Source organism: Ciconia boyciana, chromosome 10 (assembly GCF_034638445.1).
Source record: "Ciconia boyciana chromosome 10, ASM3463844v1, whole genome shotgun sequence".
Taxonomy (NCBI): Eukaryota; Metazoa; Chordata; class Aves; order Ciconiiformes; family Ciconiidae; genus Ciconia; species Ciconia boyciana.
In genome coordinates, this window is record NC_132943.1 from 11,414,276 (window position 1) to 11,434,420 (window position 20,145).

The window sequence follows — 20,145 nt, forward strand, 5'->3', positions numbered from 1 at the left end:
AGATGGTGGCCCTGGAGGTTTACCCTGAAGGTGGTGAGTGCCAGGATATCATTCAATCCTCGTCTCCCCGCCACGGTGCAGGGATGTGCTGGTTTACCAAACGGAGAGGCTTATGCTCCTACTTGTGTTCGTTGGGGCAAGGAGGGGAGAGCTGCCTTTGTTTGTGAGTGTGGCCATCTTGAGCACCCTGGGGTGCCCTTTGGCCTGTGCTAGTCCCTCGCCACCTTGCAGCGCTCTGCGATCACCATTTTCCATGACTTCCTGGACAGTTGTGTTGCTGCATACCTGGGTGACACTTTCAGTTTACTCGGGCACACGGAGGAGCATGTCGTTCCCGTTGGGAGGTTCTGTCCTGCACCTGTCTGCAAAGCTGGAGATGTGCCTTCCTCCGGCAGCTGCTGGGCTTCTGGGATACTTGGTGGGCACCCCTGTCATATTTTCTGTCTGCAAAATTTCGTTGCATCCCCACCAGCCTTCTGTGCACATTGGTCCTTCAGCGCCGTCATGCCGCACTGATGGCAGGGCACGGGGGTCATCAGGAGGCTTTGCATTGAATCACACAGAGCTACTGGTGGCCTATGGTGCCTGCAGATGTCCTGAGCTGTGTTCAGGCTCGTTATGCCTGCCCCCGGGCTAAGAAACAGATGCAGAGGCTGCAGAGTCTCTCACAAACCCTTACCAAAACCTGAGCAGCTGTGGCCAGTTATCTCAATGGATTTTATTTTATTTTATTTATGTTTCCGGGTCGGAGACATACCAGTGACCTTGGACTTTGTTTACTCGTGGCTATTTTTGTGCCACCAAAGAAACTGCCTGCAGCCCTGCAGAATATTGCATCTGGGCTGTTTCAGATTCCAAAATGTCCCAGGGTACCCTGCAGTATGTGATTGGTTAGATGATCTCTTTTCTTGGGAAAGGAAAGGAGAGAAAGGATGAGCAAAATCTGTTTATTCTAGGAAATGTGTACCAGTATGTCATGCAGCTTATTTCTCTTTCTGTTGAAGGTGATGCAGAAGCCTTGCAGAAAGCAGAGAGTTTTGTTCCGAACAGTGAACTCCAAGAGGAAGCTGGCTCTGCAGAGAAGATTGCAAAAAAGCCCGCAGAGACCTCACCTTCGGTGGTGTTTGAAAACATACAAAGATGCAGTCCAAAATGCTTACGTATGCTGTTGGAGAACATCAGCGGCCTGGCAGTAGATGATGACTTCACTGTGGAAGTGATACCTGAAATAAATGTTGCTGTAGCTACCTTTATAAAAAGTATCGGTAAGACAGGATGCAAACTGTCATTCATTTCCATGTATATGTATGAATAATAGCTTTCAGAGCTTGATTCCTCTCCCGTTAGAGATTCAGACAGTTTTAAAAAGTACCTGGGCTGTAGTCTCTCAAGAAAGATGTAAGTCTTATACACAACTCCATGAAAACGCCCATGTTCCAAATGTTACAGTGAAAAAAGAAAATTATGGCATCTCCATTAATTGAAATTCGATGAGAATGTTTCATTGTCTCTATCTTATTTTGGATTAGATGAAGAAGAATTAGAAGCGGACTGAGTGTGGGGATGAGTTCTGCAAATTATTGACGTACATAAAGGCTCCATTTGAGAAGACAGTGAAACAGTGAGAAGTGCTTAGTTTATACAAGAGATGAATTAGAGGGGAACGGAGACATAGTGGTAGTGAATAGCAGAGAGTAACATGGCTGTGTGCATTTCCCCTTTTTTGTTACAACACAGAGTTATTTGGCACCAAAGACAGCTTTGCTCCAAACAGAGGGAGTAGATTCAGCTCATGTCTCTGCCAGAAGTGATAGCGAGGGTTGATAATGACCCAGGAAAACACGGTCAGTTCATACTGCTTTTCTGTTTACAGATACTGAAGAATTTGTCAAAAAATGTTCACAAAACAAGAGGGTTAAAGAATTCAAAGTGACTGCCAGGCTTCTTGAACTGACCCAGAGCATCAAGGCTGAAAACATACCGGCCGGCGTTTCGACAGACTACATCACCGTTTACTTTGAGAGTGCACGGAACGGAGGGGGGCCTGTGTCAGAAGTCCAGCTCTGCCCTGAGGAGAACTCGGCCATCATTACTTTCTGTGATCACAAAGGTAACGCTGTCCTTCGCCCGACCAAAGTGCTCCCAGGCAGAGGATCTGAAAGAAAATTACCACAATCTGGGCATTAGAAGCCCGGCTTGCTGTCGCTAAAGCCAGCGTACAGTGTCCTGTTCCTGGGAAGTGCTCTGGATTTAGAAATACTGCTGCATGTCTAGGGTTTCAGAATCTCTCTGTTCTTTTATGTTACCAGAGGTTCATTTGAATACCTGCTTTGTGCATGGGTTGTTGGCACTGATGTTTTTTCCCCATTTACAGAGGTTTTTATCTGCAATACATTAATTGTACTTACAGGTAGAGGAAGCAGGATTTGGCAATGACTTCAGCTTTCACAGTTAGCTTTCAGAAACTAATTAAGGTCAAATATCTTCATTATCAGGGAAGAATGGAGCTAAAGAACAACCTTGTTAATATTTCTTGTGTTGAATCACTGTGCCGTTTTTGTGCCAGTGCAACCTCTGGTAAATATCTCTGTGTTAGGAGACTCCTGGCTTAGTAAGTTACTTTATTTTTAATTAAAGATATCTGCCAGGTAATTGTTTTTCTTCTGACTCTCAGAATTTGCTTAAGAATATTTTGTACATTAAGTTAATATGTAGTTTGGATCATTCTAATGTGGTTTTAAGTCCCTGCCGACATTATAATTCCTTTCCTTTGTCCATTCCAACTGAAGTGGCAAAAAAACCCGTAAAAATGCACTGGCACAAAGAGTTTTATTTTAAGTTGAGAGTAAGGAGCATTTCATAGTAGTACCTTGATATGGCCCTGCTCTGTGGTGGGGTTTCCTTAGGAAATGAGAGCAAGGTGTAGCTGTACAGGTAAATACAGGCACAAGCATATTTACCAAACTAGTTGGAGCCAAGCCTCTTATCTTGTTCCCTACAGAGTGGTTTGGAAATCAGAAAGACATAAAAATAGCTCTTTCAAATGAAAAAAAAAAGTTACTTTATTCAATGGAATAGTTCTAAGAACAGAGTAATTTGCTTGATTTGAAGTTAATGGCACATATGTGTTTGTATGTGTGTGCTAACTTTTAGATCTAAACACTGTCTTGGAAAAGCAGCATTTACTGGAACAGACAGCAATTTCCGTGCATCCGTATTACCACTCCCTGGGAACAGCTCTCTATGGAGAAGAAAGACCAACGATCAAGATGCCAGACCCCATTGGGGTACCACTAGATCCGTATGTCTGGCAGTTTTTACAAAGGCAGGCTAAACTGATCCAAGACATAAACCAGGAAATGGCAATTTGCCATTGTGAGCTAAAATGGCCACAGACAGACTGTGCACACCCAGAAATTATGTTGTGCCCATCGTCATCTCTCTCTGAGCAGAAAAAGACAATGATTAAGTTGATCAAGACATGGAAGCAAGATGCTTCTACTGAATTCTCACGTATCATGTCACGTTACATAGCTATAAAATGTAAAGTAAATTCAGTGGATTGGGAAGACGTGAAAAACAAACTGGTGAAAGATGTTGCTTTGATCATAACTGATATTTCTGAGGAGATGCTGGTGATTGCAGGCAACAGAGCAGCAGTGGACAGTGCAGAGAAAGAAGTGAGGGAATGCATGGAAAAAGCCATGAAGCAAAGTGAAAGGGAAAAACAAAGCATAGAAATTTCTGTGTCAGTGATCCCAGGGAAGTATGCCATTCTGCACAACGCTGGGCTAGAAAAGAATATTCACAAAGAATATCCATGCTTAAAGATCTTTTATGATGACACAAAAAAAACTGTTCAGTTGTGTGGATTGCCTGCAGAAGTGTATAAAATAAAAGCTGACTTACTGGAAAAGGTATTGAACATGCCATGTACATCGGTTACCATTGATCCTCATGTTTTCTACTATCTACAGCGTGTAGATAATAAAACAATGTCAGCGACACTTTTCACTAGGAAAAAAATCAATGCTTTTTATGAGCTTGAGGATGATACTGTGTTGCTATTTGGAGATGCTCCCAAAGATCTTCTTGAAGCAGAAGAGCAAATAAAGACAGGCTTACAACATGAGTGCATCAACGTGGAGGATGGTGAGGTCATTAAAAAGGAGCAGTGGAGGAGTCTTCTTGCCTCCTTGTGTAACAAGTACAATTCTCCCCAGGAAACTGTAGTCATTGATGAACCTGTTGGAAAAGAAAATAAAGTGATTATTGCTGGCTTTTCTAAGGCTGTAACAGAAGTTTGTCAGAAACTTAAAGATTTTATAGATAGAAACACACACGTGGAAAAAGTAATCCCGGCTAAGTCGGTGGTGGTAGTGCAGTTTGTGGAGAAGGAAAAATCCGGTGTTTATCTTGAATTGAGAAAGAAAGGTGTGACAATACGTTTTGATACCAAGACACCGTGTATTTCCCTGAGCGGACCAAGAGCAGAAGTGCCAAAAGCAGTCACCATGTTTGAAAAAATTCTCTCATCCCTTTACTCAAAAAGCGTGCCAATTGATAAACCGGGAGCCAGAGAGTTCTTCACTGAGAGGAAAGATTCATGGGTTTTTGAGGCAAAGCAGAAATTTAGCTGTTTGATTAGGCTGGAAGAAAAAGAAGAACAACAACAACAGAAGGGTGAAAAAGTTGGTGATAAAGATAAAAGAAAGCTCTACTACAAGAAAATGCTGCCAGATGGAGTTGTAGTAGCAGTGTATAAAGGTAACTTGTGTAATTACCCTGTTGATGTTGTGGTAAATGCATCTAATGAAGACTTAAAACACAACGGTGGCCTTGCTGAGGCACTGTTAAAAGCGGCTGGTCCGGAGCTGCAACAGGAGTGCGATGAGCTGGTGAGGAAGATCGGGAGTTTGCAGCCTGGGTGTGCAGTTGTCACGGGCGCTGGGAAGCTCCCCTGCAAGAACGTCATTCACGCTGTTGGGCCCAGGTGGAGGAAAGAAGAAGCAGAAAAGTGTGTGTTCTTGCTAAGAAAGACAGTGAAGAAAAGTCTACAACTAGCTGAAACATACAATCATGGTTCCATAGCTCTACCTGCTATAAGTGGAGGGACTTTTGGCTTCCCGCTGCAGATGTGTACATATTCGATTGTGTCCTCCATCAAGGAGACCTTGGAAGAATCCATGGGGGACGGCAGCTTGAAGGAGGTTCATCTTGTGGATGATGCGGAAGAAACAGTTCAGGTTCTGAGTGAGACAGTAAGAAAAGTGTTTAGAGCTAAATCATCCTCCTCGATAGTGCTGACGCCACACTCAGAAAACCGTAAGCTGAGAGAAAGCCAGAAGGAGAAGAGAAGAGAGGATCTGCAGGTGGCTAGAGCTGATCTCCGGACGGTTACAACAAGTGAAGGACTTTGCATCCGAGTAGAGGAGAAAAACGTTCAGGAAGCCACGGTAGGTCTTTAATTTTCTGCTTCCTCTCTAACTGGATGTGAAGATCTTCTTTAAATTTAAATAGAAAAGGAAGGACAGTAGGTTATATTGTTTTATAAGGCAATTGCTACGTAAGGAAACAATGGCTGTGTGCTAGCTAAACAAGGATGCAAGCTGGCAAAATTGATGGATTTCAGGTTGGGATCTGTCACACTGCAGCCGTTTCTAGTGGGCAGCTGTGAATTTCAGAATGTTTTGTTCCCAGCTAGGTTTTACTCGTTCTCCACATCTAAGGTCAACATGTAAAACAGTTTGCTTTTTTTTCTAAAAGGGAAATATTAAAATACTTTCTAAAAGTATTTATATGATCTGTAGCTATCTAGGTTGGATATATCTAGCAGCCTGCCTGGGCTGCTGTTGTGAGTCATGCTAACAGGGAGGTTGTAGCTTTTTTTTTTTTTTTTTTGTTTCCTTCTCTTTGGATGGATTAAAGACACAGTCTATGAAGAAGTTACTGGGCTCTAGAAAAGCGACCCTATAGAAGAGTGCATGCTTAGATTGTTTTGCCAAAGTTTAGACCTGATTCTGCTTATTTTTTCCCCTATTTTCTTTTTTCATTCTTTTTGCTAACAAAGAGTTTAACTACTATTCATCTAGACCATCAAGACTCAATTTACACCTCTGACGTAGTTTCTTTCCCTTATGGTTTTTTTCCTTCAGTGATGCAAAGCGCATCTTGATAAATCTCTCTCTTTTTCAACAGCCCCTGATTTTTATACTTTGGGAGTCTAAAATCTCCCTAAATTATTATCATTGTTGTTTCAATATTAGTTGCTTCAGTTGTCATTTTGGTGCCTGTAAGAGCCTATTCCAATAAAAGAGCAATACTAGATGTAGAAAAACCTCAATATGACACACATTTAAAATACTTTGTAATTAAAACGTCTCCAGTGGAAAAAAGCAAAGCAAAGACCAGACTTTGGGGCTTTGCCTGTTTTACTTCATGAGAGCACAACCACCTCCCTTCACCTCGTTTTGGTGCATGAGGTGCTGCTTTTCTGAGAAGGTGTAGACAATCCCACTTCAGTGAAAAGGAGGAAAGGGACATTAAACTTCCTACATTACGTGTACCTTACACAATACATATATTTTGCATCCTGTGATGATGCTAGAGAAGAAGGAGCAATACTGCAGCAGTTCTTTACAAGGAAAAGTAGGAAAGGCTGGGTCTGGGAGAAGGGGTGAGGCAGACTGCAGAGTTTGGGTTTGTTTCACTGGCCCAGACATTGGCATCTGCTCGGGACTGAGGCCTCTCCACTGAGGGCTTGACAGCTCTGCCGGGATGGATGGATGGATGGATGGATGACCTGCTCACATGTAGATACCTGTGGTGTTGGTGCTCACAGTGGGTCTGATGCTGCCTACCGTAGGTTTCCTACAAGTCCAGGAATACTCAGTATGCAGAAGCTGTGCTGAAAACCAGGTTATTTCTCCCTTGGCATCTTGTTTTTCGCGCTGTGTGTTGCTTTGGTAGTGCTGTTAGTCTCGATGCATATTTTTACTTGAAGTCTGGCTATAGATATTTTCATTGTAATTTTTTTGCAGACGGATGTTATTGTCAACAGTGTTGGCACAGATCTGAAGTTTGGCGTGGGGCCGCTTTGCAAAGCCTTGCTGGAAAAGGCTGGACCAGCGCTCCAAGTAGAGTTTGAAACAGAAAAAGAAAGACAGGTTGCTGGTCAAGGGAGTGTGCTCTGCACCAGTGGATGTGCTCTGGCCTGCAAGTCCGTGCTTCATGCCATAATTCCTGTGTGGGATGGAGGAAAAGGACAGACCCTGAAGGTACATTTTAATTATTTTTTTAAAAATTGATTTTGAAAACAGATTTATTTGGGATCCTATCCTGAAGTTTCAGGATTTAAAATAGTTAGCTTAGATGACTCGGCTCCATTTACTTCTGTTTGAGTGAGCTTTCAAGATCCTTGATGCACTGAGAGCTTTTTCTCATACCAGCATAATCTCTGTAGAACTAATAATAAATAATGCTTTTTTTAAAAAAAAAAAAAAGGGCATGTTTGCTGTGTTTTACAGATCTTAGAAGATATAATCAATTTCTGCTTGAAGAAAACTGAAGAACTTGGTCTGAATTCGATCACTTTCCCAGCTATTGGAACTGGAGGATTTGGATTTCCTAAAACCGTTGTTTCTAAGTTAATGTTTGATGTGGTATTCAAGTTCAGTGGTAGTCACACTCGGAAGACTCTCCAGGAAGTTCATTTTCTCTTGAATCCAAAAGATATGGATAACATTCAGGTAGTTCTTCTCAGGCCAAAGCCATGTATGTTACAGGCTGGTCTAGTTACACCTTAATGATATGTTTTAGTTATATTGCTTTCTTAAGGGAACAACTTCGCACTTTCTTACTGCTGTGGGCTGGTGACAGTGGGATCTCTCCAGCATCTTTCAGTGTCTCTGAAATACAAATTCTCAGCAAGCACGAGCTGCAGACAGAACTGGCCTCGCTGCTGGCACTGTAAACACCTGTAGATGCTCGCTCAGCTTTTGAGAAAGGAGTTCTGGGAATGCAAAGACAGTATCTATCATCACACTGTCCACACTGAGGCTTCCACTGATTTTAATGATACCTAAACACGACTGTAAAATGCATCAGATGGCTCAGCATGAGCTATGTGACTGTTAATGTTAATTATAGAAATATTTGGTATATAAACTCTGAAATACTATCTTTGGTACCTTTTCTCTCTTCTTAGGCTTTTACCATTGAACTAGAACGTAGGGTAGCTGAAAATTGCAGTGCTGCAGCACCACAGTCAAGTAAGTTGTGTAGGGGCAGGAGGTGGGACACAGGGGAGAATGTAAATATTGTAAAGTGGTTTTATACATATCGGGAAACAGAGGAAATGTCATCAAGACACAGAGCACTTTTATTTTTCTTCCTCCTAACGGACTGGCATTCTTAAAGTCCCATTTGTAAATATCTTAAAGAGGAATTCCTTTTGTTTAGGGCATGCTCATCTCTTAGTGAGGCCAGTCTTATCACATGGAGGAGGATGTCCTGGTAGGAGAACCGTTAGTTTGTCCTACTCAAGGGTATAAGAACTTGGTATCGCTTTGCCAAACAAGCCATAAATAACATGTATTTCTGTACCTTTAACCTCCTATATAGAGATACAGAATGGATAATTTCCTTTCCATTTATTAATTGATGGTAGTGTGACACAGGAGTAAAAACATACGAGTGAACTGCATCAATGGCAGAGGCTTATTCATAAGAATATATAGCTCTTTCTTCTCAGTTGCTGTACCAGTGAGATGAAGTTAGGAGTGTGCAGATAACATATGAATTAGATAAGTTTAGACTAGAAGTAAGGAACAGTTTTATATCTGTAAGGGTAAAGATGAAATAACTTACAAAAGTAGTGTGATGGGATCTCCATTACTGGCAATGCTTAAGCTGGATACTGCATTTCTTGTAAGAGTTAATTCAGGAAACTCTGTTACAGAGCTGGTTAGATCAGATAACCCCGAGAGTGCTTTCTGAATTTATATTGCATGAATTTACAGGAATGGAAATAGTTTCACTTTCACAGTATTTAAATGGAAAGAATACTGCACCTTCCTGCTTTCAGAAATGGAGTAAAGAGAAAGGCAGAGAGTCTCTAGGTCCATCAAACTGATCTAGAGCATATTCCTCAAAAGGATAAGTTGAAGTTTCCATCAATGGAAGAGAATACTACCCTAAACTAAAGGAGAAGTGTTTTAAGGTGTTTGTCTTTCCCTTCCAGGTTTCATTAGGCATGTTTCAACTGACGTATTGGGAGTTCATGAAATGCAGATTGGTTCTATTACACTTCAAGTAATTAGTGGAGATATTACCAAGGAGGATACAGAGGTTATTGTAAACATATCAAATTCAACATTTGATGCCACATCAGGTATTGTATTGAATATGTAGTTCTCTAGTGATAAATTTGAGCTAGTTTTTAGAAGGGGGGAGGGGAAAGAATTGTCCATATGTGAAACTTTTATGAAGTATTTTTCAGATGAGAGAGAGAGAGTTGTGATTAGTCAGGAAATAGATCTTAAAGAGGTTTTTTACACATCCTGAATATTCCATTTAGTTTCCAAACTACTCAAACAGAAGGCATCTGACCAGATTTTTCTTGTTAAAAGCAAAAATGCTTAAATAAAAGGGAATTTTTAGATCAAATATAATTCTGCAAAACTGCTCTTGTCCTAATATGTTCCACTGTAAGCCAAAGCCCTGGTTAAGTAAATTGACCTGGAAGAAGCAGAGGATTCTCTGGTGGCATTGTGAATTGCAAGCATGAAGGACATCAAGTGATATAATTCAAAGCGATCAGAGTTCGGTGAGGGGCATACTGTTGGCTGGTGAAACGACGACATAGGAGTTATTCTTAATGAATTCTAATCAATAATGAAGGCAGTGTTCTCTTTGCAGCCAGTACAGTGTGTCATGGAGGGCACTTAGGGGAAGTTTTTGCAAGGGCAAGGGTTTTGCACTTTGCGGGATCTTGCCCTGGGAGAATTTGGGGTGTTTGTAGAGTACAGAAGTTGGGTAGAGTTTTGAGAAGAAATAGCTAAATTGACTTAATGAATGCATATGCTTTTCTTCTATAATTTAAGGGGTCTTCAAAGCAATTATGGATGCTGCTGGTTCCCAGGTAGAAGGAGAATGTGCTCAATATGGTATGTGAAAGCATACTATTTTGTTTGATTAAATTTTTTTTTTGTTCTCTCTGAAAACCTAAAGTTGTTTTATAACTCTCTACTCTGATGGTATAATTATTTTTTCTGAAAAAATAGCTTTCACTTTTAGGAATTCTGAAAAGTGGTGGTGTTGTGACACCTGCTTTGAGAATTTTTCTTTTCACAACTGAACAGAAGATGGATACAGTTTTCTGATGCTAATAAATGCTTGGAAATTAATCTAATTTAAGTTCTTTACCCCTGAAATTACTCATGCATGTTCCTGACTTAAGAACAGAAACAGTCCCATTTACTTGAGCATAATTTTTAAGCTCACCTATTGTCAGCTACTGGAGAGCTGAGGTTTTGAAACTGAACAAAGTGGTGAAAGACTGTCTCTTGGTGTAAGCATGTGCAGGACTGGCTTTTAAAAGCTAACAGCAAATCTGGCTTATATTCACAAATACATCCTTATTTTTTATTGAAATAATGTAACTCTGCTTATCACCCTGATCATGACTTTGTCTGGCAGAATGCAGATTACAGACATTAGAGCAGTAAAATCCCAGCTCACTGGTGACCCCTACGAGCACTGGAAGGCACACAGTCTGGCTGCATAAACAAAATGTTCCTGCTCTCAGTCCAGAAGTTAACTTTCAAGATGGAGTTTCCTGGATATTTTTCCCAGCCTTTGGCTCTGCAGGCTCTCCCTGTTTATCAGCCTGATCTCGGGGCATGCAGAGCATCTTGCAATCAGTCATTAACTTTGTGACCAGTGAAGTGGTATGTAACTGTGTTCATCAGTCCATTCATCCTCACAATATGACTCCATTTCGAGGTGTTTGTGATCAAACATGAGTGCTGAAAAAACACAAATGTCTTTTTAAAGATTCCATACCACAGTTCTTAGATCAGTGGGTCATTATTTTAATGATATTATTTTAACATTTCAGCTCTTCTGCAGAATAAGAGTTTGAACTTTCAAGGAATAAGGGCCATAAGAAAGGATTTCTCATATAAATGAATTGTGCACATCCTATTGGCATGCTTTTAAATAGAAGTGAGCTGTATTTAAATTCAACATAAATTCTTAAGTTGTACTTAATAGGAAACTACTTTGTAGCAGAGATCTCAGGAAATTAGGAAACATGCAATTACTTGAATTACTTTCTCAAAGAAATTCTGCAGTCAGAATATTTACAGAGAAAACGGGAATCAACTAAAACCAGGATAATATAGCTGACAGTGGATTTCTTCCACTTTTTCCACTTCTCTTCTAGTGTGTATTACTCCAGTGTACACTAGCATCAATAGAACCAGCTGTCTTATCAGAAGAGATAGCCACTTTGAAAATGTTATGTCTCCTTTATCTTCTCTCTTCCAGCTGGGCAGTCTCAAAGTGGCTTTATTACTACACAAGGTGGAAAACTGTTGTGCAGTAAAATCATCCACTTGATTCACGATAACAACGTGAAGAATCAGGTCTCCAAAGTCCTTCACGAGTGTGAGCTAAGGATGTACAAATCTGTTGCCTTCCCGGCAATTGGAACAGGTTTGCTTTTTCTTGGGAAAGTGATGAGGGCTGTGAGGGGAGTAGTTCAGAAACTGGGACAAAGTTAATACCTCTGATATGGATAACAGCAGACTTGTACAAGAAACTCTGTAAACTGTGATTTGTGAAAGTTCATTGTGGTCAGAATCGGACACCACCTGCACACTTCAAGAATGCTGCTTTTTTAAAAGTATAAATATTACAGTCAATATTGATTGAGCAAGAACACTAAAGAAAAGGTATTGCTCCATAAAAGACATTCTGCCCCAAAACAGACTGTGTATCTCAGCTGGCCACCCTGCACCTTTCTTCAAACTTCCCGTAGACCTTGCTTTGGGATTTCAGCCCCACAGAAGGGCTGGGGTTGGGGTTTGTAGGCGAAGAAAGCTGGAGTTGTCCTGAGACCAAAACCTTGTCTGGCTGACTACAGAAACTGTCAGCTGGGTACAGAATACCTGCAGTTTACACTTTTTATAGGTCTTGTTTCAGCCTCCCTGCTCCAGCGGAGGGCTAGAGGCAGGGTAGCTTATTTGGCTTAAGCTTCTGGTTAGTTTGGGGAGTGGGGCTTGAAAAAAGCAGGGTATCCGTCTCAGACCAAGGCTCCCCTTGACTGGAAAAAGAAATCGCGAGCTGGTCCTTGCTCAGCCTGCCAGGTTAGGGTACGAGCTGGTGTGTGGGTCAGTGTTTGGACTCCACAGTAATGGTTACGGCAGGTCCCTGGGACTGCCAGCATCATCTGCGTGCTGGTGTCGTGATGGCTGTCCAAGGGATGCTGTGGCTGAAACTGGCAGGGGTCCCACCAACGTTTCAGGATAAGCTTTAGGTTGCACTTCAGGCTTGTTGTAGGGGAATGAGAGCAGTTGTTTTAAGCTTGATGTTCCTGTTGGTATGTTGAAATACACTGTAGGCTTGTGCCAAGATCCTCTGCTGATTTTGATTTGGTTTGACTTTGGTACCCGGTTTAAAGATGGGGACAGAGTTAGTGATGTGTGGGTTTAAAAATACCAGGGGGATGCTAAGGCTGAAGTGCTTGTTGGAGCCTCAGAGTAAGTGGGGGGAGAATCTCAGAAGGGCTTCCCGGGTCCGTGTAGGGTGTCAGCTCCTGGGGCTCACAGGCCTAGGCGTAAAGCTGAGGTTAAGCCTGGAGCTTTGGCCAGAAAGCATAATGGGGGAGGAGAGATGGACACCAGTCTGTACACGCTGGGGACATGGTCTCTGTTTTCTGGATGCTGCCTTGATTTAAGTACTGTTCACTGATATGTGCCTTTTATTTTTGTTTAGGTCAGGCAGGACAGAGTCCAGCAAAGGTAGCTGATGACATGTTGGATGCTATAGTGGAATTTGCAAGCAAAAGATCAGTACAGCATTTGAAAAAAATTAAGATCGTCATCTTCCAGACAAGTATGCTCAAAGACTTTTACGAAAGCATGAAGAAAAGAGAAAATTCAGATTCATCCACAACAGATTCATGGCTGTCTCTGTTTAAATGTAAGTAGGTGGGTTTTCTGTGTGCATGGGCACATAAAACTAAAGATCTTTTATTTAAAACTAATAATTACCATATATTTCTTCACAGCATTTTTTTGGGGCAAAAAACAACCTACTGAGAAGAAAAAGCCCGTGGTTTTGGAGAAGAAAGTTGATTTAGCCACATTTCAAATTTGTGGAGAAAGCCAAAAAAATGTGAACGCAACTGAGTCCTGGATACAGAATTTAATTTTAAAGGAACAGTTTGAAAACTGTATTTCAGATGAGCTAATTGAAAATTTTGATGAGAGGCAAATTGACGCATTGGCAGATCTCCAGAGAAGAAAGCATGTTACCATTCAGCTTGAAAATAAACTTTCCCCTCCTTGCATTAAAATTTCTGGTATTAGCAGGGATGTCTGGTTTGTTTCTGTGGAAATTCAGAAAATGATCCAAAAAATTAAGGATACTGAAGAAGAACAATCCAAGGCAGAACTTGTTTATAACCTGGTAGAATGGAGGTATCCAGGAAGCAATGATAGCTTTGTTGCTTTTGATAAACTGACAAATATGCAGCTGGAGGATGCCAAAATAGCTAAAAAACCACATCTTACTGTCAAAATTAACAAGAAGAACTACAAGGTGGATCTGAATACTCTACAGGCTCATGATGACCAAGGAAAAACTATAAACATTCAACGTGTGCCAAAGAATGAAGGTAAATTACAGCTTTGTTAATAAAAAAACCCTTTAATAGTGATTATTGAATGATAATTCCAATAAATGCAAATTCAGGTATTCCAAAGAAGTAAGCTATTCCATAGCTTTTTTTTCCTTCACGCCCCCCCCCCCCCCCCCCCCCCACCCCGGACATGCCATAGCCAGCAGTTTTAGTTTCATAATTAGAGGCAGGTATGACTGAAATCAGAACATCTATTTTAAATACAAATATTATCCGTACGTATGTGATTAGTGAGCATAGATTGCATGGTTAAGTCTGACAAAGGAAGTGGTGTATGAAGAATGCATAAAATTCTTCTGTGGTTTTCAAACTCGTTTTATTTACATATTGGTATGGGGATAATGAGACTAGAGAAAATGTAAAGTCTTAACAGTGAATTACAGAGCCAGGGATGTATTGAAGAGAGAGAGTATTCTTGGAATAAAGTATTGCATAAGGTGCTGTCCTCTCAGCCCTCTATATGCAGTTGGTTTGTAAGATGAGCCTACAAAACTGCGCTAGATATCTGTGATAATAACGCAATCTCTGTTTTGCAGATAAGCAGTCAGTAGAGCTCCCTGTGCAGTGGGAAGACATGCAAGAGGAACGGGTCAAACTGGTGAACCTCAAGCCATCATGTCAGGAATATCTGGAAGTTCAGAACAAATTTAAGAAAACCTGTCCCAACTGTCAAATAGAGAAGGTGAAACCCTATGGGGGGAAAAAAGTCAATTCTTGGGCTAAAAACATTAATATACTTTCTAATATTTGTTTGTAAGGTGTCTGCAACCTAATACACCTTTCATATGTCAGTCTCCCCAGCACTGTACAGGGTGGATATAAATCAAAGCAAATTTCCTAAGAGTTGCCCTGCCACTTCTGCCTTCTAATAATGCAAAACCAGTAACCATCAGTCTTCAGGCTGACTCTATGTTCAACTAATGTGGTACTCACTAGTTAATGTGGTATTTCCAATTAGGAAATTCTATATTGAAATGGAAGCATGAGCAAACGCATTCAGAATACAAAGGAAAATATGGCCAGTCTGCAAGGCTTTGTAAAGCTTTTTACTATTTTACTACTACTTGCCTGTCAGTCCCAGAGCGTTTCAGGCTAGAGTGTTGGTTTTAACCAAAGTGTCAAGATTTGATTCTGCTTATTGAAAAGTCTGCAACACAGTGCACAGAGATTTATTTGCCAGGGAGAAGATGGAATTTGGAATCGGGAGGAGTGATAAATAGGAGAAAATACAATGAAATTAAGAGTGAGAATATGTGTTTGAAAAATTTTCTTCCATCACGAGATTCAATGAGCATGGTCACTAAGACACAAATAGAACAAAATATTAGTGTTTAATGGAAAAAATCAGGTAATGACATGAAGTCTTTTTCCATCGAAAATGGAAAGCTGTTACAGCAATGCCTTTAAAATTATACTTTGATGCAGATACACTGTTTCCCCCTGAGCTATATTCACATCGTTGGCATGGGAAGCCAGCAACATCTATCCTCCCACCAATTTATTTTTATATAGGAGTTTCTTATGGGTTGCTAAGCTACACAGTAAAGGAAGTAATTTTGCCTTCCAAGCTGTGATCTAGAAGATAAACTTAAATTCAACATCATGGTATCGCTACAGGCTACCCTTTAGTGAGAAAATCATCAGTAAATATGATTAGGATGTACAGAAGGCATCTTACATCATTGCCTCTAGCAGTGGTACAACAGCCTATTTCTAAAAATGAAAATGCACAGCTACCATGATTGCCTGTGTACCTGGTATACCAGGCAAGGCAAATGCATGCCAAAAATTGCCAAGCTTGAAAATCTCTTCTAAGCTACTTTGGCTTCTGATTTTTCAGGAGGCACATGTATTCAGTTCCCCAACCCAAACCACACACTAACAGGGCATAGTGAAAATTACTGTCATTCTTTCAGTTTGGTTTGGTTTTAATGCTTTCCTGCCATGATAAATATTTGTCCCTACCAGTATAAATATAGTTCTATTTTTTAACTTTGCAGATTGAAAGAATACAAAATCCATTCCTCTGGCAGACGTACCAAATAAAAAAAAAGTCTCTCTGTACAAAGAACAAAAATGAAAATAATGAGAAGTTGCTATTTCATGGGACAGCTGCATCCTCATTGAGCACGATCAACTACAATGGATTTAATCGTGGATTTGCTGGAAAGAATGGTGAGTCATTATCCAAAGCAGTTAATTTCCTAAACATGTATGAGGTGCTAGGGAATGTCAATGTTACAGTGCTGTCAGCACACTGTGAAGACTGAATAAAGAACAAAATAATGGAGAACATTATTTTGGAGAACAAAATAATAAACAACTCTGGAGCGTGATCTATATGGACAGAGGAATTAACCTGTTCAGTTAATCCCTTGTTGATGAATGCCACCATCTAGAGGGTATCAGAAAAAGCTCGCCTAATCTGAAATCAAGCCTGGGCAGCTTTTGAGAAATGTTTTCTATGATCTGCCTACAGAAAGGAACAAGAAGCGCTCTTCAGCATCCTCAGCTGAGATACCAACCATTAGCTGCTGGTATCTCCTCTCTTCTTAGACAAAGGCAGGTAGCAAAGTAGAGGTGCAGATACTTCTCCTGTTGCCTCAAGATAAGGACAGCACAAGCTATCGGAAGATCCCACTCCCCTACCATTTTTATGCAAATGAAATCAGTTGAAATTAATTCTTCCCCTTTAATAGTTGTTACGGATAATTGTTAAAATATTTAGTAGAAGGACTTTCTGCATTAGTTCAAAGATTGTTTTGTCCAGTTTCTCTAGTACAGTCATGTTATGTTTATTATTCGGTAGCATTCAAAGATGAAGGACAGGATCCAAAGAAGTAGAACTTGGACTGAACTGAGGTGCCAGTTGCTCTTAGAGGTCCTGCAACCTTACTTCAAAAGTCCTTACTTTCTGTTCTTAATGTTTTCTTCCTTAAGACATAATTGTACATGCCCAGGGCTGACTTGATCTTGGGAGAGCCGGGCAGCTTAACTCAGATCTAGCTGACACTTCAGTGTGGTCTGGATCCAAAAGTAGACATTTCTCTGTCTGGATCCTCTAGAGGTACTTAGGCCGATATTTTCTTGAGAAAATGAAGCCCAACATACACAAAATATATTATGCTGTGCACAGATAGAAGTGGCAGCCACCATTTCTTTTTAAAACATGACCAGAGGAGATGTAGTTTCGCTTTCCTGCTCTTTGGTAGTGCCAGGAGTTGGATTTACTCGGAAAGCAAGAGCCCTAGATCCCCATGTCCTCTATCTGTGAGTATTGACAGCCACCTCTCCATCTCAGTGACAATTTACCATAGGAAAGGCACGCTTCCCTTCTGTCAGGCTGGGTAGCCATGCAAAAATACCCAAAGATCGGAGCAGCCAGATAGGAAGGACCTGTCTTGCCTGAACAGCTTTCTGCCGGTGTCAGAAAAAAGAAATGTGTCTCAGACAAAGAAACTTGATTCCTCTAACTTCTTGCTGTAAGGTGTAACTCGAAAACTGTAATTACAATCATATAGACATTTTAAGTTGAAAAAGCTCTGAAGATCTGCAATTTGATGGATTGCAGGCTAAACAACAAGGCTAAACAGAAAGGAGCCCTTTCCCCATCAGAAAGGGCAGTCAAAACCTGAGTGTTCATACTTACCCTACACCTAAGTGGATTCATATTTGATTCTGATATGAAGGATTATCACTAGAATTTGCTGTTTAAACCCTAGCCAAATTTATAACTTCTGCAGAGTAAAAAAAAAAAAAAAAAGAGGCACTTTAGAGAGTCTTATGGGAATAAGAACACTAACTATATTTGAAAATGCTGTCTTTCCAAACAGCTGCAACTATTGGAAATGGAACCTACTTTGCTGTTCATGCAAGTTATTCTGCTCAGGATACTTATTCCAGACCAGATACAAATGGCAGAAGATACATGTACTTGACTCGGGTCCTCACTGGGCAGTACTGTGCTGGGAGCGGAGGACTAATCACTCCACCACCAAAAAACCCAGCAGATCCTACTGACCTGTACGACAGTGTGGTTGATAATGTGAATAGTCCAACAATGTTTGTCATATTTAATGACATTCAGGCATATCCTGAATACCTTATTACTTTCAGAAAATAGAATATTCTTAGTAGTCTGGAAAATTTTAGTGCCTTTTACATGTGGGAATTAACGGGGTAATTCTTGATTCTTGTTTACAACTAGGTTTCTTAAACTAAGTGGTTATTTATCTATTCATGTGTTTAAATATGTCATCAAATTATCAACACAATGAGGCCGGGATAAGCAAATATTTTAGAACATGCTATTTCAATACTCACATCTCAGATTCAGGTATGCGGAGATGTAGGCAAGAACTGAGAACAACCCTGACCTCTTCCTACGCAAGGCAGAGGGACTGGTAGGAGAGGGAGCTGCTCTGCCTTACCTGTGGCCTGAAGTAAGAGGTGTAGGGTAGGCCAGTGCATCTATGCATGTTCTTATTTCCAGTATTGACCATTGTCCTAATTTCAACTGGGATAGAGTTAATTTTCTTCCTAGTAGCTGGTATAGTGCCGTGTTTTGGATTTAGGATGAGAATAATGTTGATAACACACTGATGTTTTAGTTGTTGCTGAGCAGTGCTTCCACCAAGTCAAGGACTTTTCAGCTTCTCATACTGCCCTGCCAGCGAGGAGGCCAGCTGACCCAAACTGGCCAAAGGGCTATTCCGTACGACGTTATGCTGAACACAAAAACTGGGGAGGTTAGCCAGGGTGGGCGCACGGCTGCTGAGGGGGAGTGAGCAAATGGCTGTGTGCTGTTTAGCTGCCTGCTGGGTTAAACCACAACAACCATAAAGTGCTGAGTGGCTGCCTGTGAGGATTTGTTTAAAACACCCCACGATGGAGGAATGACCTCTCTCACCAGCAGAGTTTTCAGTCATTCTCAGGCATCTACTCACCCTTGTTGGTGCTAAGAGTCCTGAAGAAAAAAAATCCAGTATTGAACGTGCACTTTGCATTCATTGTTTCACCCCCCTTATGCTGTTGTGGCCTACTTTGTTATTCCCTAGGTATATATTCCTGTATTCATACCTGTTTCTTAGGCGCATTTTCTATGGTGCCCCGCATTGCATACATCCAACTTCCACAAAGTCATTTTCAAGACAGTAAAGAGGGACTTCTAATTTTTTGTGGTCACTACCGAAACGTTAACCCTTCTGTAGAATTACCAATTTGCAGAGAGTCATCTACAGGGGCATACTCAGGTACCACGCTTAAACCATTTGAAAATTTTTAAAGTTCTGTAAACCAAGTAAATAATGGCATTTGTACATCTTTGCAACCTGTACTCTTAATTACAGTGATAATCTTACAACTGCCAATCAAAAGCCATATACACGTGGTTTTAATAAAAGTAGTTTTAAAACAGCTATGTTGTATTACTGAGTTGTTTACACAAAGGAACACACTTCAAGCAGAAGTGTCGCTTTACTTTTGAATATCTTTATGTTACAGTGATGCTATAAATAGCGAGAAGCTGAAAAGACTCAGAAGACAAAATTGTTTTCTTGTATTGTCTGTGTGACAGATTTGTGCCTACAGACTCAAAGTGAAATTGTTCTGCCGGAGTGCAAAGGAGACCTGTGCTGCAAATAGCTGCCAGGACGTCTTAAAACTCTGCTGCGATGTTCTTATTGCTTGCAAAGGGGAAGAGTGCTTACGGTATCTGCAGGTGGCAATATAAAAAATTTCTGCTCTTAACAGCAGATGCCCATGCAACATTTCAGATGAATGTCCTGCGTACATTCCCATTGAAAGCAAAACAGAGTTTAACCCACTCCTGCTTTAATAGATTTTGCTCCCTGTGAAAAGGTGAGGATGCTTTTCTCCCTTCTCTGCTTTTTTGGGTGCTTTTCTGTATTGTGGAAACACGGCAGCCACAGGGACTCGGGCAGCCGGTTTAACTGACCGTACCGGGCATCTGCCGGCTTCTCCCCCTGCTGTCACCGAGCTGTCGGGTGAGCCGGGATACACCACTTTCTGTTTGCCTGGCCCTCATTACAATGGAATGCCTTGGAAAGCAGCAGGAGCTGCAAGACGAAGCACTACAAAAACCAGACAATTTTTATCCCTGGTGGTGGTGGTAGAAGTTTCTTTACTAGTTTCTGTACTAGAAACTTGGGGATGCTCTGTTGCACCGTGTTTGTGGACTGAGAAGCTGGGAAAAGGCC

General features: G+C 41.0%; 1 protein-coding gene across 2 annotated transcripts in view; it reads left to right on the forward strand.

Annotated features, from left to right (window-relative positions):
- LOC140657200 (protein mono-ADP-ribosyltransferase PARP14-like) overlaps positions 1-19,334 on the forward strand; it is a 44,139-nt gene extending 24,805 nt beyond the window's left edge. For both annotated transcript variants that reach the window (XM_072873854.1, XM_072873855.1), the window contains exons 4-17: positions 1,005-1,265; positions 1,874-2,110; positions 3,154-5,456; positions 7,041-7,277; positions 7,527-7,748; positions 8,207-8,270; positions 9,242-9,391; positions 10,104-10,166; positions 11,551-11,718; positions 13,000-13,206; positions 13,295-13,903; positions 14,464-14,609; positions 15,928-16,102; positions 17,761-19,334. In XM_072873854.1, the coding sequence (XP_072729955.1) occupies positions 1,005-1,265; positions 1,874-2,110; positions 3,154-5,456; positions 7,041-7,277; positions 7,527-7,748; positions 8,207-8,270; positions 9,242-9,391; positions 10,104-10,166; positions 11,551-11,718; positions 13,000-13,206; positions 13,295-13,903; positions 14,464-14,609; positions 15,928-16,102; positions 17,761-18,050 (5,132 nt within the window). In that variant the 3' untranslated portion in view covers positions 18,051-19,334. The remainder of the gene's footprint in view (positions 1-1,004; positions 1,266-1,873; positions 2,111-3,153; positions 5,457-7,040; positions 7,278-7,526; positions 7,749-8,206; positions 8,271-9,241; positions 9,392-10,103; positions 10,167-11,550; positions 11,719-12,999; positions 13,207-13,294; positions 13,904-14,463; positions 14,610-15,927; positions 16,103-17,760) is intronic.
- The last annotated feature ends 811 nt before the right edge of the window (positions 19,335-20,145 follow it).